Source organism: Ostrea edulis, chromosome 7 (genome assembly GCF_947568905.1).
Source record: "Ostrea edulis chromosome 7, xbOstEdul1.1, whole genome shotgun sequence".
In the NCBI taxonomy this organism is placed as follows: domain Eukaryota; kingdom Metazoa; phylum Mollusca; class Bivalvia; order Ostreida; family Ostreidae; genus Ostrea; species Ostrea edulis.
This window is the reverse complement of record NC_079170.1, coordinates 22,991,452-23,009,144: the sequence shown is the minus strand read 5'-3', so window position 1 is coordinate 23,009,144 and position 17,693 is coordinate 22,991,452. Positions and strand designations below refer to the sequence as shown.

The 17,693-nt window shown below is 33.8% G+C and overlaps 1 protein-coding gene across 2 annotated transcripts in view; it reads left to right on the top strand.

Moving 5' to 3' along the window:
- LOC130047932 (scavenger receptor class F member 2-like) overlaps positions 1 to 15,458 on the top strand; it is a 53,172-nt gene extending 37,714 nt beyond the window's left edge. For both annotated transcript variants that reach the window (XM_056143738.1, XM_056143737.1), the window contains 3 exons: positions 4,944 to 5,081; positions 6,831 to 6,941; positions 14,754 to 15,458. In XM_056143738.1, coding sequence (XP_055999713.1) covers positions 4,944 to 5,081; positions 6,831 to 6,941; positions 14,754 to 14,887 — 383 coding nt within the window. In that variant the 3' untranslated portion in view covers positions 14,888 to 15,458. The remainder of the gene's footprint in view (positions 1 to 4,943; positions 5,082 to 6,830; positions 6,942 to 14,753) is intronic.
- The last annotated feature ends 2,235 nt before the right edge of the window (positions 15,459 to 17,693 follow it).

The window sequence follows — 17,693 nt, the reverse complement described above, 5'->3', positions numbered from 1 at the left end:
TTATTCACTAGAAATCAAAACTATCAAGTCCGTCACTGGACGAATGCACGTCACTGAGTTTTGATGATTCAAATGTTTTCCCGACAAACACACCTCAATCGTGCGTACCTTATCATCCGAGCTTGAGAATACTTTAGTAATAAGTCTCATGGGCCACTCTATGCGTTTCACAATATCGCTTTTTGCTACGTATTTTTTGTCGTCGAGCCATTTTTGACGCGATTGTAAACTCTGTAAGTAACTTCTGGGCCACCTCTTCCAGATAACGTCTGCCAAGACTTGTACCTGTTTCGATTGTGATTTACAGATACCCGTACTTCTGATTGATACCTCTCGAGGCAGAAGTAGGTTGGGGTTTTTTTGAGTTAGCGTTAACGATGGACATAAAGGGACAAAATTCTCAGGATCTGATGACAAGGAGGATAACGGTCTAGAGTTGAAGATTGCGCAAACGTCTGCCAGGGAAGTTACGTGATATCCACGCAGTGTTATTACATCATGGAATTGAGTATTCTTCTGGTTACACCAATCACGTCTTCCACACTCCTCCCATATGAGACGAATGCGGAGCAATGAAAACTCACTGCACTTTATTATCATTAAGACTCGATTTTACCGGATTATCTCAGTTGAAAGGATAGATTCATTGGGTGGTACATGTAGTACTTTTCTGAAAGAAATCCTGAGACACATAATCTGCAAAAGAGAGGACGAAGATAACATAACACAATACAATTTATAAATAATCCCAGAGATAAAAAACCCACAAAGTGAAACCTATATGAAAAAAGAGATGTCATAATAATAGTAATGCATGTATGATCTGTAAATGTGTGTGTGTGTGTAAGGGGGGGGGGGTAGGAAGGATAGAGTTCACAAATTACCAACCTTATGGACGGGTCAATATATATTGGGGTTTGAGTCCGGTGCAAAATGTAACAGGACAAACATTTATTTTGACTTGCATACTGATAGGACTCTAACATTTTTATTTTTAACTCTGATAGGACAAATATATTTTTGGCAAATATGTCAATGAACAAAATACGATAAAGTATTTCACACCTTCAATAAAACTATTTTTTTAATCAATAATATTGAATTGTGTACATGCTTTACTTCATTTCAAAGTTGAATATCCTAGAAACAGTTTGCAATAAGATACTTTATCTTTAAACAGTTTTAATATCAAAACATTTAATTAAAAGTAACAAAATTGAAACTAAAGTGTAGACTCATGTTTAATAATTTGAGAGTTTGCCATTGCAACCTATCATGGGGTCAAATGCTGTCTGAATTGTTTCATACCGAGTGTTAGGCCATTCTTGGCACACTGATCTTGACTAAGTATAACTCCATTTACCCGATCAAGATATAGGGCTCACGGTGGGTGTGACCGGTCGACCGGGGATGCTTACTCCTCCTGGACATATGATCCCATTTCTGGTATATCCAGGGGTCCGTGTTTGCCTAACTCTCTATTTTATATTGCTTGTAGGAGTTATGAGATTGATCACTGTTCGTTATCTTTACCTTTCATAGAGAATCCTTAGATGTGAAAAAATACTTGTAAGTAGATGAGACAACTATTCAGTAAAAAGTAATTTAAAAATAAGCAAAATGTAGCACTTTAAACAACAATTAAACCAAGAAAAAATAGTATGAAAATAATGAGATTTGTAACTTCACTAGACAAATTACCGAACAAACATAATAAAGTAAACAATAGTTTGTCAGGAGATTGAATCCCTCAGCTGATATAACTGGAGACACAGATTTTAAGTGATAATTTTGAAGAACTCAAGTAAATATGTTGTTTAATCATATATATATATATATATATATATATATATATATATATATATATATGATTAAACAGCATTTTTACTTCATTTATATATTGTGATATACTGATCACTAGAGATCCAATTAGTAGTAATCTCACTGAACAAAGTTTCTGTACCAAAATTTTGATAATTTGACTTGTAAATCTTCTAACGTTGCCTACGTTATTTAGTGTAACCTGTGTGGCTTAATTTATGTGGGAGGAATTTAGGCTTCATTTGATAAAAGAATATCGCGACACACATTTCAAATAAATGATGATGGTAATCAACTTCTTTACAAGCATTTTAATATATTGGACAACTCCATCTTGTTGATGAGGATAAGGATTTTGGGAAAAAATTACCATCATACAAACAATCCAACATTAAGTACCCCTTTTCGTAGACAACGAAAAGATGACTTGATCAGGACCATAGGCACTGTATTCCATATGGATGCAATGATACTGTATATGATGTGGACAATTTGACAAGTCCACAAGGAATTTACGTGAATGTGAAGGTACTCTTTTTCAATACCTTAAAAACGGAAACGCAGTCATGGACATCGTTCAAATAAAAGACCAAGCATAACTGATCTCACATTTGATTCGCTTTTACCTTACGTCAACAGACTATTAGGTCCATATTATATTCGTACAAAACTTTATTATGTTCTTTTGAGAGTTTTACTTACGTTATTTGAAGAAGCAATAGCTAGTCTATACTTGGATTTTTCAATACTTGAATATAGACTGAATTCTATGATTATGAATGTTCCCAATCACATGCTCTTTAAACCAGTTCTAGTCTATACCCAGTATTTCCTACAAATATACTGCTACTATTGCATCCAAACTTTTTAATTGTAAACAAAATTTGCAGTGCCTAGATATAGACAGTTGTATAATTAATCCGCCTACGTGTTCTTGTTCTTCATCTTCTTTCAACTATAGTTCAGCTGGACATGCCATTACTGGTGACGTTGATATAGTTGAAAAAGAAGACCTGAAATCACTTATTCTAAAAGGTCTTAAATACAGAGAACCCCGGTCTTTCAATTGGGGGCAGAACTTCATCTCTATTATAATATCTGGACTAAATATGAAAAAGAAGAACGTAATACATTGTCAGAATGGGTTAAAAGCATACGAGGAAGATTAAAATCCCGCATTAGACATATTAAAACAAACGTACGTATCATCTATCCTTCTGTGTTTAATAAACCAGAAGTGATAAAAGAATTAGAAAGGTTACACGAGGAATATGTTTTGGTTCCAGCTGACAAAGCTTGTAACAACATTGTCTTTGTAAGTCTCGTTATTACAACTGTATTTTAAACGAACGTATCATTATTTTGACTTTTGGTAATCGTACTTATACTCCAACTGCCTTTTCAAAAGATGAAATTCTTCAAAACCATGCTTCAGTTTTAGACACATTTAATATCCCAATCAAATTGTTAGAATGAATATCTGTTCCCGTACTTATATTGGATTCCTAAACTACTTAAAAACCCTTATTCACATTGCTGGATCCAGTAGGTTTTCTACCAAGTCCCTATCTTTGTTTCTCACGAAAATATTAACAGCTGTAAAGGAGAACCGTTAATTTTACTGTGCGACTACATATGCCAAAAGTGGTGTTAATCAAACGTGGATTCTAAAAAAAATATAGAGAACTATTAGTAAATTTGAAATCGCAAAACTTTCTCCAAATCAAAAACATCAAAATCTGTAAATTTTTAACACTTTGCACGACCACTCCTCACGATAAAATAAAGACTAGATTTTTTGAAATCATAGACAGTTGCTTCGTCAACACAAATGGAAATCGGAAATATTCATACATGTCTAGTGATCAGTCATCCAAAGAAATACTTTGTTAAACACCACTTTGATTCCACACATAAGGACTCTGAAATTGAAATCGAAATATATGCTATAGTTTGTTATTGACTATATCTTCGTGGTATTTGGTGATCAGGTTTTCCAACAGCCTGTTGGAATCCTGATGGGTACGAATTGTGACATGTTTCTATATTCATATGGAGCAGAATTTATTCAAAAAATTTCTACACGAGAAGAAAAACTATCTTGCTGTGGCCTTCAATAAGACATTTAGATGTAGCAACGACGTTTTGCCTATTAACAATAATACCTTTCATTCATATGTCGATTCGATATATCTCTGTGAGCTCGAAATAAAAGATACCACAAAGTCGTCCACTTCTGCTTCATACTTAGATATCTTATTGAAAGTAGACATTAACGGCAAACTCACAATTCAACTTTATGACAAACGAGATAATTTCAGTTCCTCAATCGTCAAATTCCCATATTTATGTAGCAATATTCCATTAACACCTGTATATGATGTTTATATCTCTCAACTGATTCGATACGCAAGAACTTCTGCGTATGGTCAATTTTTTCAGTTGATGGTACAGAAGTGTCAACAGTCTCGATTGAATTCAGCATTTTGCAAATTATATGATCGTTATAACGACCTAGTTCGTCAATACAACCTAGCATTGGGTCAAATGCTGTCTGACGTGTTTCATATCGATTGTTAGGCCGTTCTTAGAACACTCATTTTGAGTAGGGATAACTCCGTTTACCTGATCAGGACATAAGGCTCACGGCGGATGTGACCGGTCGACAGGGGATGCTTACTCTTCCTAGGCACCTGATTCCACCCCTGGTGTGTCCAAGGGCCCGTGTTTACCCAGCTATATATTTTGTATTGCTTATGGGAGTTATGGGATTGATCAGTACACATTATCACCCCCAGGTGAATACAAATATGGAATACAAATTGTATTCAATATTTGTATTCACCTGAGGATGGATGTTAAAATCTAGAGAGCGCTAGTGATTTGAATATATTTTGGAACGGCATATTCCCCTGCCTTTTTATTTAATTATATATATAAATATATAGATAGATAGATAGATAGATAGATAGATAGATAGATCGTATCAACAGACGAGAGGTTGAATTAACTAAATAAAGGTTATTTATCGTTTTATTGAAGCCTATGTTAATTTAATTGTTCGCAGTTTATACTGTGTATTATATATTGTATTTACGAAGAAGGGGATATTTTTAACACAGTCTGTCCTCAAGGACATCACGGACCTGTGTGTAAATACGAATGTGGTCACTGTAAAGGTGGTGTAGTGTGTCATCACGTGACTGGACACTGTGTCAACGGATGTGAGCCTGGATACACAGGCCAAACCTGTACCAAAGGTAAGCTATTCATTTTATGTTTGTGGTATTTATCAGTAGCACTTGCGCACCTAAATTATAATGATGAATTGCTTGACTTTTTTCCTTTCGTCTTTGGATGAGGTCATCAAAACTCTTGCAATATGTATACACTAAATACATCAACCATATAGTAGTAGACCCCCAAACCGCGATGAAACCGTACACACCCGTATAGTGTGTGGGTGCGTTATGAAAATCTTTGCTGGAGTGAAATCTGTGAAACAATGTGACGTCATATTTGAAATAAGTATATCAACATGTAGCCCTTTATATATATATATATATATATATATATATATATATATAGCAATCACAACTAAATAATCACAACTAGGTACTGAAAATTTTCGTCCCAGCCCGGGGTCGAATCAGCGACCTACGGCACCCACCGCCTAGCAAAACTGTCAAACCAGTGCGTAAGGTTGGGTGTTATATTTGTTTGTTTGTACAGTATATTAAATATTCTATACAATTGCATCGATAGATCCACTCTCCTTATAAAATATCTTAAACACTGAATGATACAGCGACTGTGTGAGATTGCATCAGTGTGTATACATAGCGCTTTACGAGCATAACAAAACTTCCTTTTAGAGGGAAGTCGTTGTGGTCGAGTGGACTTACGCACTGGTTTGACAGTCTTGCTAGGCGGTGGGTGCCGTAGGTCGCTGGTTCGACCCCGGGCTGGGGCTAAAATTTGTAGTACCTAGTTGTGATTATTTAGTGTTTTATATATTAATTAATTGATTATCACATGTATCGTTTAGATCCTAGGGGTAAACGTAAGGTTGGGTGTTATAATTGTTTGTTTGTGCTTTATATATATATATATATATATATATATATATATATATATATATATATATATATATAATTGCATGTAATTCCTACTTTGTTTTCATGTAACTGTATATATGCATAAAATAAATCATCCATGTAATGACTAAGATCCTAGGAAATACAAAATGCAAAGTGCTGTCGTGTAGTTTGTGTCTGATGGGATGTACGGATTATATATGTAAAGCACTGGGACTTAATTGATATTATGAAGGCATGTTGATTTCATTTATTAACAAGTTTGATTAACAAAAAAAACAAAACAATTCCATTTTACATGTCAATCTTATTTTCATCTGTCATACACTGAAATAAAACTGCAAAAGTAACACTACGCATTGTACTTTGAGAGTCTTTTGTTACACGGTGTGACATGCTAGAAACTGACAGTCACTGCTAGAGTCGTCTGTTATGAAAACTTTTGAAATAATCTGTAGAACATCAGTGCAAAATGCGAAACATAGGCTAGACTGTTTCAGTTTTAGGTGTTTAATAATCATTTCTTACTGAAAGCGGCAGGATTATAGGATCTCGTTCGGTAAACTGTGGATGTTTTATCGTCATCATCCTCAGTTACATCAATGTTTAAATCATGGGTAGTGTATTACTTTTCCATTTTCTATTAAGGTATGTTCGTGATCTATTTAAAACAGCCATGCAATGACGTTATACAGAAGCGCATGTTTGTCATGTAAACACTCAAAACAGTTTTTAAAAGTTAGTAACTTTCTCCGTTTGTGTAGGGCAGATGTTAAAAATTGTGTAGTTTACGTCTATAAATAGTGTATGCTCTATCTTAACATACCCGCATGTTTCGATCTGTTGATATTGTTTTCCAATTTTGTTGTCCAATTTAGATTGTCAACCTAATTCTTCCAATTTTATTTTTAGCATGCCCAAATGGTTACTACGGCGAGGAATGTGAGAAATTCTGTAAAGTGGATTCTAAGTGCAATCCAGTGACAGGCGAATGCTGCGGTTGTACAGAGTTATTGAAGCAAGGTACACAAAAAAAAAATCCTACACAAGTTATAGTAGGATTTTCAATGTGAGGTCGCCGAAAACAAACGTATTATTCTGCTTTGTACTGTCTCTTTAATCAATTTAAAATCATAAATTCATTGTTCATGAAAGGTGAAAATAACATACAGTGATCAATGTAAAACTTATACGGTGCCAATGTTGATGCGCCAGATGCGCATTTCGACAAAGTATGACTTTTCAGTGATGCCCAAGCCGAAATTTTGGAAATTCGAAATAACAATAAACTTGCAAGAGCTAAAGGGAATTAAATATACATCTGTATTTTCAAGGTCCTAACAAACTACTTAGCTAATGGTCTGTAGAGACCCTCGGGGACTAACAGTCAACCAGCAGGGGCCTCGACCCAGAGGTCGTAATCTCATAACTCCTATAAACAATACGAAAAAGATGGTTGGACACAACAGAGGTGGGGGTCATATGTCTAGTAGGAGTACGCATCCCTTGTTGACTTGTCACAACCGTCATGAGAGCTATATCTGATTAGGTGCAGAACAAGCTCATGCATATCGAATCAGTTGAAAGATATGCACACCATATGCAGGTGATAATGAAATATTGCTACATAAGTATGGAAAGTTGACAATGGAGAAGATGAAATCCTCCCGTTTGTCATAAAGTTGAGTTGTTAGTTTGCCGTTAATATCTACTTTCAATAAAATATCTAAGTATGAAACAGAAGTGGATGTCTCTGTGATATCTTTTATTTCGACTTCACCGGGTATATGGAATCGACATATGAATGAAAATTATTATTGTTGATAGATAAAACGTCGTCGATGTATCTAAATGTCGAAATGTAGCCCACAATAAGAGATTTTTTTCTTCTCACGTACACGTTTTTGAATAAATTCTGCTTCGTAAGAATATAAAAACAGGTCAGCTAACAAAGGAGCATATATCGTGTCCATGGGAATTCCAACAGACTGTTGAATGACCTGATCACCAAAGACCACGAAGATATTGTCAATGAGGAACTCCAGCCTATTATCTATTTCAACTTCAGAGTACTTGTGCATGGAATCATAGTAGTGTTGAAGAAAATGATTTGCTAGATGATTGATCACTAGATATGAATATTTCCGTTTTCCATTTTTGTTGAAGAAGAAGCTGTCTATGATCTCAAAAAGTCTCGTCTTTAATTCATCGCGAGGAATGGCCGTGTAAAGTGTTGAAAAGTCATTCGTTTTGATGCTATTGATTTGAGAAAAGTTTAAGAATTTCAAGTTAACAAAAAGTGCTTTAAATTTTTTTAGAATCCATATTTGATTTACGATCGTACTAGCATATGTAATCGCACAGTAAGTTTAAAGTTTCTCCTTCACAGCTGTTAATATTTTCATGACGAGCAAATATAGTGGTTTGGTAGAGCACTTACTTGATCCAGCAATGTATCTTTGTTTGTAAGGTGTTTTATGTTGTTTAGTAATACAGTATAGGTACGGTATCTGATATTCATTCGACCCGTTGACTGGGATATTAATTTTGTCTAAAACGGAAGAATGGTTTTTAAGGATTTCATCCTTTGAAAGGACAATTGGAGTATAAGTATTATTATGAGAAGTCAAAATAATGACAATGGAATTAATGTCAAGTTCGTTTAAATACACGTGTATTAATTAGCTTTACAAACAAAGATAATGTTGTTACAGGCTTTGTCAGCTGGAACCAAAACATATTCCGCGTGTAACCTATCTAATTCTTTTATCACTTCTGGCTTACTAAACACAGAAAGATAAATCGTACGTATTTTTTGTTTTAATATGTCAAATGTCGGATTTTGATATTTCTCTCATACCTTTTATCCATTGACAATGTATCAAGTTCTTCGTTTTCGTATTATCCCGTGGGGATCCGGGTTAGAATAGGTCCACAGTACCCCCTTGACTGTCGTAAGAGGCGACTAAATGAGGCAGTCCTTCGGATGAGACCGCAAAAACCGAGGTTCCATGTCACAGCAGGTGTGCCACGATAAAGATCCCTCCCTACTCATGGGTTATAAGCACGGAGCATAGGGCTAAATTTTACAGAAATTCAGCGGCAACGGTGACGTCTCCATATGAATGAAATATTCTTGATAGAGAGGTTAAACAAGATTCAATCAATCAATCTTTTGTCATATTTAGCCCATCGTATGGCATAAGAACATCATTAGAACACCGTCTGCCATGAAACAAATTACATTACCTGGAAACCAGATAATACAGTTTTTTTAAGTTCCATTTTTTTTTTATTTCAAGTTTCATATAAATAAATAACAGACACAATAACCTGTCAAAATTTCAATAATATATACCATGAACATTAGATAGAATAGACAAAATTTCAATAATATATACTATGAACATTAGATAGAATAGACAAAATTTCAATAATATACACTATGAACATTAGATAGAATAGACAAAATTTCAATAATATACACTATGAACATTAGATAGAATAGACAAAATCTCAATAATATATACTATGAACATTAGATAGAATAGACAAAATTTCAATAATATATACTATGAACATTAGATAGAATAGACAAAATTTCAATAATATACACTATGAACATTAGATAGAATAGACAAAATCTCAATAACATATATTATGAACATTAGATAGATTAGACAAAATTTCAATGATATACACTATGAACATTAGATAGAATAGACAAAATCTCAATACTATATACTATGAACATTAGATAGAATAGACAAAATCTCAATAATATATACTGTGAACATTAGATAGAATAGACAAAATCTCAATGATATATACTATGAACATTAGATAGAATAGACAAAATCTCAATGACATATACTATGAACATTAGATAGAATAAACAAAATCTCAATGATATATACTATGAACATTAGATAGAATAGACAAAATCTCAATGATATATACTATGAACATTAGATAGAATAGACAAAATCTCAATGACATATACTATGAACATTAGATAGAATAGACAAAATCTCAATGATATATACTATGAACATTAGATAGAATAGACAAAATCTCAATGATATATACTATGAACATTAGATAGAATAGACAAAATCTCAATGATATATACTATGAACATTAGATAGAATAGACAAAATCTCAATGATATATACTATGAACATTAGATAGAATAGACAAAATCTCAATGATATATACTATGAACATTAGATAGAATAGACAATAATATATACTGTGAACATTAGATAGAATAGACAATAATATATACTGTGAACATTAGATAGAATAGACAGTAATATATACTGTGAACATTAGATAGAATAAACAATAATATATACTATGAACATTAGATAGAATAGACAAAATTTCAATAATATATACTGTGAACATTAGATAGAATAGACAAAATTTCAATAATATAGACTATGAACATTAGATAGAATAGACAAAATTTCAATAATATACACTCTGAACATTAGATAGAATAGACAAAATCTCAATAATATATATTATGAACATTAGATAGAATAGACAAAATCTTAATGATATATATTATGAACATTAGATAGAATAGACAATAATATATACTATGAACATTAGATAGAATAGACAATAATATATACTGTGAACATTAGATAGAATAGACGAATTTTTTAAAAATCTTCATAATCAGGAAGTGAATTGAGATTTTTCAATATATAAGCATAAGTCATTACTGAAAATTGGACACGTTGAATATTATAACATGTTTCATCTAGTGAGTATAACCTATAAGACATTTTATATTTATATATTCTGTAAGCTGTATAAGAAATAAGTAAATTGAATGACTTATTCTTTCTATTGTTTTCATGAAAACAAAACCAATCATAAACAGTTTACATTTTATATTTACATTTAGATAAGCACTTAATACATTTCATACATTGACAACATTTTCACAGTAAAAAATAAGGTGTTTTGAAGTTTTCTTTATGTGACGGTTATTCCAATTACTATTTCTTTTCCATATATTGAGATATACATTATTACAGAGAATATTATTTAAAAGTTTGTAGTTGAATTTAGATAACTGCTTATCAGGAATATATGATATTTTACATTGATAGAAATATCTCCATGCTACGTGTTCAGTGCTAAACTCGTCAGTTAAAACTCTTTAATAATGTGGTTTACAATACTTCTTATATACAAGATTTTCAAAAAAGAAACTGCATCATTGGTCTCTAACATTCGCAATTCCAGTGTAGAAAGGAAAGTTATTTCTGTGTTGCATGTTTATAAACTGGCAATTAGAAAAATTATATTTTCTACATAATCGTTTAAAAATAGTGGAAAGAATTCTGAATTCGTATATCCAGTTTTGACTTATTTCTGGAACAGAAATACAGTTTGAAAAATCTGAAAGCTGTTTGAAATTGCCTCCCTCATCAAACAACTCTTTCACATACAAAACTCCACTTGATATCCAGTTCTTAAAAGACAATATCTACCTTTTTAAAGAAAATTCCAATTATTCCGAATCGGTTGTTGGAAAATTCCTTCCTATGAAACATTGTATAAGGCACTCATTAATTGAACATAGCATTTGCTTATAAGATAAGGGCAAATTTTCTACTTTCATATTTTCTACTTTTTCCCCCTAAGAAACACAATTCATATGTATATCTTTATTCAGTCTTTGACAATAGAATTCAGAAATATAATACAAAATGGATTTAGATTTTAACAATCTAAGAACCCACGCAGCTTTTAGTGCGTTTAATTTACATTCAATATCAACAATTGATAATCCACCTTTTAAAATACTACCTATTAAAACATCACGCTTAACTTTTTCAGTCTTATCCCAAATTTTGTTGTATATAAGACGTTGTATTTTCTTAATGTAGGCATTATCCGGTAAACTTAATATTGAAGCAACATACACAAGTTTAAATATAGCAAATGTCTTTACTATCCATTATTTGCCAAATAAAGTTAGTTTTCTTTTTTCCTATGATTTAAATAGTTTTCTTTTCTATATCGTGATAGATTTTCATCCAATTTTCATTATAACACTCATCTCTATCGTGACCAATATAAACTCCCAAACATCTTACAGCTTTATACGTTATCTTAATACCATATCATTCATTATACAAATATTTTAGAATGCCGAATAGGATACATTCTGTCTTACCTATGTGTATTTTAGATCCTGGATGTTCACAAAATTTATCTATTATATTTAAAGAAGTTTTCAACGACATTTCGTTTTTCAAAGCTAGCGTTAAATCATCCGCGTGTTGTATTATTTGTATTTTTTTTTTATTTCGTAGGTGTTATATTGTAATGCCTTTGATGTCTTGGTTATATTTCATCTTAGAAGCTACAATTTCTGCTACAAAGAAATCCAACAGAGCCGAAATTTGGCAGCCCTGTCGAATGCCTTTTATCATTTCATAAGTTTTAGATAACCAGCCATTATTTTTCATCTCAAACAATGGATTTGTGTATAAAATTTTCATCCATTTTATAAAAGTATTGCCTAAATTGAATTTTGGAAGAGTTTTAAAAAGAAAATTCCATTCTACAGAGTCGTAAGTTTTTTTCAAAGTCTAAGAAAAGTAATATACCATTTAAGTTTTCTGTTTCACAGTAGTCGAAAACAACGAGTATTAGTCTAGCGTTTTCTCCTATATGTCTTCCTTTTATGTATGCAGTCTGATTTTCATTTATTAATTTAGGCAGCACATTCTGAAGTCTTTGTGCGAAAACGAAAGTAATAATTTTGTAATCTGTGTTTGTCAAAGTTATTGGTGTATAATTTTTAGGTTCTCTTTTTCGCCTTTTTTTATATATATAAGTGATGTAAAACAAAAAAGTCTTTGTGCATGTGAAAGTTTTCCTTTATCAAAAGTATATCTAGGGGCTTTGTAAAAATAAGGACCAAACTGTTCCCAAAAACACTGAGATAATTCACTTGGAAGGCCATCTAATCCAGGTGATTTTCCTTTTTCATGAAAGGTGAAGATACCGAACAGTGATCAATCTCATAACTCCCACAAGCAATACAAAACAAATAGTTGGGCAAACACGGACCCCTGGACACACCAGAGGTGGGATCAGGTGCCTAGGAGGAGTAAGCATCCCCTGTCGACGGGTCACACCGCCGTGAGCCCTATATCCTGTTCAGGTAAACGGAGTTGTCCGCAGTCAAAAGCAGTGTGCCAAGAACGGCTTAACAATCGGTATGAAACACGTCAGAGAGCATTTTACCCAACGATAGGTTGTATTGACGAACTAGATCGTTATAACGAGCATAGAATTTGCGAAATGCTGACTTCAATCGAGACTGTTGAAACCCATGATTGACATCATCGAGGCAAGCTACTGACAAACAAATTGATGGCACAGGGGTTTCAACAGTTTCGATTGAAGTCGGCATTTCGCAAATTCTATGGCCGTTATTACGATCTACGCGAGTACGTTAAGGCAGGTTATGAAAATCTTTACTGGGATAAAATCTGCGAAACAATGTGACGTCATAAAGAAAAGAAGTATATCGCTAAGTATATATTAAATTCCAATTTTATTTTTTATGCAAGTTTTATGCATAAAATAAACCATGCAGCTACTAAGATCTAAAGGAATTCGAAATGTTATATTGCTGTCCTGTAATTTCTGTTTGATGAATATGACAGTAAACTGATAACGTCATGACTATACATCGAGCGACGTTGACACATGCAAGAAATTTGTTAATGTGTGTCATGCAAATATCGACAAAATGTGGAGTATTTGAAATATATGACATGGGATATATGGAATATATATGTGAAACACTGATAATTTATTGATATGATGAAGGTATGTTGATTTCGTCCATTGACAATTTTGTTTACGAGGAAAATATTCCATTTAACATGTCGATCCGATTTCCCTCTGTCACACACTGAAAAAAATCCTGCAAAAGTAGCACACTATGCCGCATACTTTTAGAGACTTTTTATACACCGTGTGAAAGGTCATAAACTAATGTGTTATGTAACATAATTAATGATAGAATTGTCTGTTCAGAAAACTTTCAAAGAAAACTGCATAGCCGTGATCTATTTATAACAGTCATGCAATGACGTCATACGGAAGCGCATGTTACAAAATGTTCTCACGTAAACAACCAAAATACTTTTTAACAGTTAGTAGCTCCCTCTCTCTGTGTAGGACAAATTTAAAAAAAATATGCAGTTTAGGTGCATAAATGGAGCATGAAGTGCCTTAACATCCCCGTGTAGTTCGTAAATGCAACTTATCATTGGGTCAAATGCTGTCTGACGTGTTTCAAGCCGATTGCTAGACCGTTCTTGGCACAATGATTTTGACTAGGGATAACTCCGATTACCTGATCAGGACATAAGGCTCACGGCAGGTGTGACCAGTCGACAGGGGGTACTTACTCCCCATAGGCACCTGATCCCACCTCTGGTGTGTTCAGGGTCCGTGTTTGTCCAACTGTCTACTTTGTATTGCTTATAGGAGTTATGAGATTGATCACTGTTCGTTATTTTCACCTTTCATTTATACACTGTTCATATGTAGGAAAAGTTTCTAATAAGGTTTTGTCTTCATTATCTACTTTTGGAAGATCTTCCATTTCAGATAAATGTTGTTTTGTTTTCTCATATGTTCAGATAACAAAGTTCTTGTTGCAATAAATATAGAAAAGTAGTAAACAAATTGTGTAATAGAGTGTTGCATCACATTCCTTTTGCGATCGTGCATTTCCCTGATTACAATGGATTTAAAATGGCTATTTTCAACTATCTCTTGTAGTTCAGGAAAAGGGGGAAGAAGTGGACAAGATGCATAAGACAATAATTGGATTGGCCGTAGCCCTGGCGTTTTCACTCCTTTGCTGCTTTCCTCTGGGCTGCTGGTGCGGCTATTGCATCTTTCGGGACGACTAGAACGGCTTTCATTAAATTGATACGTATCGGATCAGAAATGTGAAGAATGTAAATTAAATGTTATCTAGTTGTGCAACGGCGTATGTTTAAAAAGTCAGGTCTTTCAAATTCAAGTACTGATGTACATAATGTATTTAACTTTCATATAGTATTTTTTTCTTTTACCAAAACTTTGCAATTTATCTATTTTTGATTTTGTAATCATAGAATATCTCAACGAAAATTTGTTTCTAGAGTTTCTAGAGCACTGCTAAAGATATTGAGTGTCACCTGTGAAATGTTCACAATTGTTCAGAAAATGCAGCTTTTGTGTCAATTTCTTTATTGAAACGAAATATGTCATCAATGAACAGACATATTTTTGATTATGTCGTCTGTGAAACATACCTATCGGGATTGTTTTGTATGCCGTGTGTGCACCCGCCCATCTGTCACACCCTAGAACTGTATGATACAATGATCAATGACATCATACTATCTAAAAGCGATATATATATCATATACTGTACTTCACTGTTGTTAATATTGTCTGTAAAAAGTGTTTGCATTGATAAATGTTTGGATACTACTATTTACAGTGTTCATCTTCCCTTTAAGACTCTGAGAATACGTTGGATCGAAATAAGAATCATGTTGTCTGTTTATTTAACGCCGTGTGGACACTTTTCAATCATATTGAGACATCTCCAGTTGTAGGTGAAATACCACGAATTTTTGTCCTATGCTTGGCACGTAGCAGTTAGTGTTCCTTAACGTACCAGCGCCTGTCGAGTTTTAAGGTTATATTTGAAAGAACAGTGATTCACCGCGTCCAACGGAACATTTGTGGTGTTAACTTCGGTAGCGGACAAGGCAAGGTCTTTCATATCTTCGCTAAAATGATCCATTGCCTGATTAAATCTAGTACTGCACGGAAGGAAGGCATAATAAAGCTTTCTTAAACTAACGACAATGTAGATGTATTCCTTGCAGTATTGCAAAACCATTGCTCAATTTTAGATTCTGGCTCGAAAAATAAAACATCACCCTCAACTTTAAAAAAAAAAGTTACAAAAACACATATTCTTTATCATCCGAGGTCGAAAATACGTTAAGTAAAGACTAAATCTTCAAGGTTGTATGTTGTGTATGAAAGGTGAAGATAAAAAACAGCGTTCAATACCATACTTCTTATAAGCTATACAAAATAGATAGTTTGGCATACACGGACCCCTGGACAACCAGAGGTAGGAGCAGGTGCCTAGGAGGAGTAAGTATCCCTTGTCGACCCGTCACACCCGCATTGAGCCCTATATATTGACCAGGTAAACGGTGTTATCCGTAGTCAAAATCAGTGTACCAAGAACGACCTAACAATCGGTATGAAACACGTCATAAAGCATTTGACTCAATGATAGGTTGTATTGACGAACTAGATCGCAGAACCCCTGTACCATCAACTTGTTTGTCAGTAGCTTGCCTCGAAAAAAACTGACCATACGCAGAGCAAGCTCTTGCGTATCGAATCAGTTGAGAGATATACACACCATATGCAGGTGATAATGGGATATTGCTACATACATATTGGAAGTTGAAGATGGAAAGGCTGAAATCAGCCCGTTTGTCATACAGTTAGGTTGTCAATTTGCCGTTAATGTCTACTTTCAATTAAATATCTAAGTATGATGCAGAAGTTGTCGACTCTGTGGTGTCTTTTACTTCGAGCTCGCAGGGATATATTGAATTGACATATGAATAAAAGTTAGTATTGTTAATAGACAAAACGTCGTCGATATATAATAATAATAATAATAATAATTGGTTTTATATAGCGCCCTATCCAGCGTATGCTGCTCAAAGCGCTTTACACTAATCAATGTACATTATTACCCCGGCAGACCTTATATCAATCTAGAACTTTCTCAGCCTCCTAGGAAGCATACAGTGCAAGCTGCCATTACAAGCGCTAGAGCACTAACATTCTAACAATATCTTTAACTGTCTATAGCCAGGTACCCCTTTTACACTTGGGTAGAGTGAGGAAATTCATGTAAAGTGCCTTTCCCAAGGACACAACGTCAGCCCTGCCGCGGCCAGGACTCGAACCCACGACCTTTCGGTCGAGAGTCTGACGGCCTAACCACTCGACCACCGACGCCACCTAAATGTCGAATTGAAGGCAACAGCAAGACTTTGTTTTCTTCTGACGTAGAAGTTTTTTAAAATAAATTCTGCCTTATATGAATACAGAAACAGGTCAGCTAACAAAGGAGCATAAATTTGTGTCAATGGCAATTCCAACAGGCTGTTGGAAGACTTGATTACCAAAGACAACGACGATATTGTCAATAAGGAACTTTAGCATATATTTCATTTCAGCTTCAGGGTACCTGTGCGTGGAATCAGGGTGGTGTTTAACAAAATAATTTTTTTGATGACTGATCACTAGATACGGATATCCCGTTTTCCATTTTTGTTGAAGAAGCTACTGTCTATGATGTCAAAAAGTCTAGTCTTTAATTTATCGTAAGGAATGGTAGTGTATTGTGTTGAAAAGTCATAGGTGTTGATGTTATTGATTTGGGAAACGTTTTGCGATTTCAAGTTTACTAAAAGTTCTTAATAACTTTTTAGAATCCACATTTGATTAATACCATTCTGGCATATGTAGTCGCAAAGTAAGTTTGAAGTGTTTCCTTTACAGCTGTAGATGTTTTCGCGAGGAGCAAAGATAGTGGTTTGGTAGAGCTCTTACTGGATCCAGCAATTTTCACATTCGTGTGGTGTATGTTGAAATTGAAATAAAAGCAGTAGCTTTATAACACGC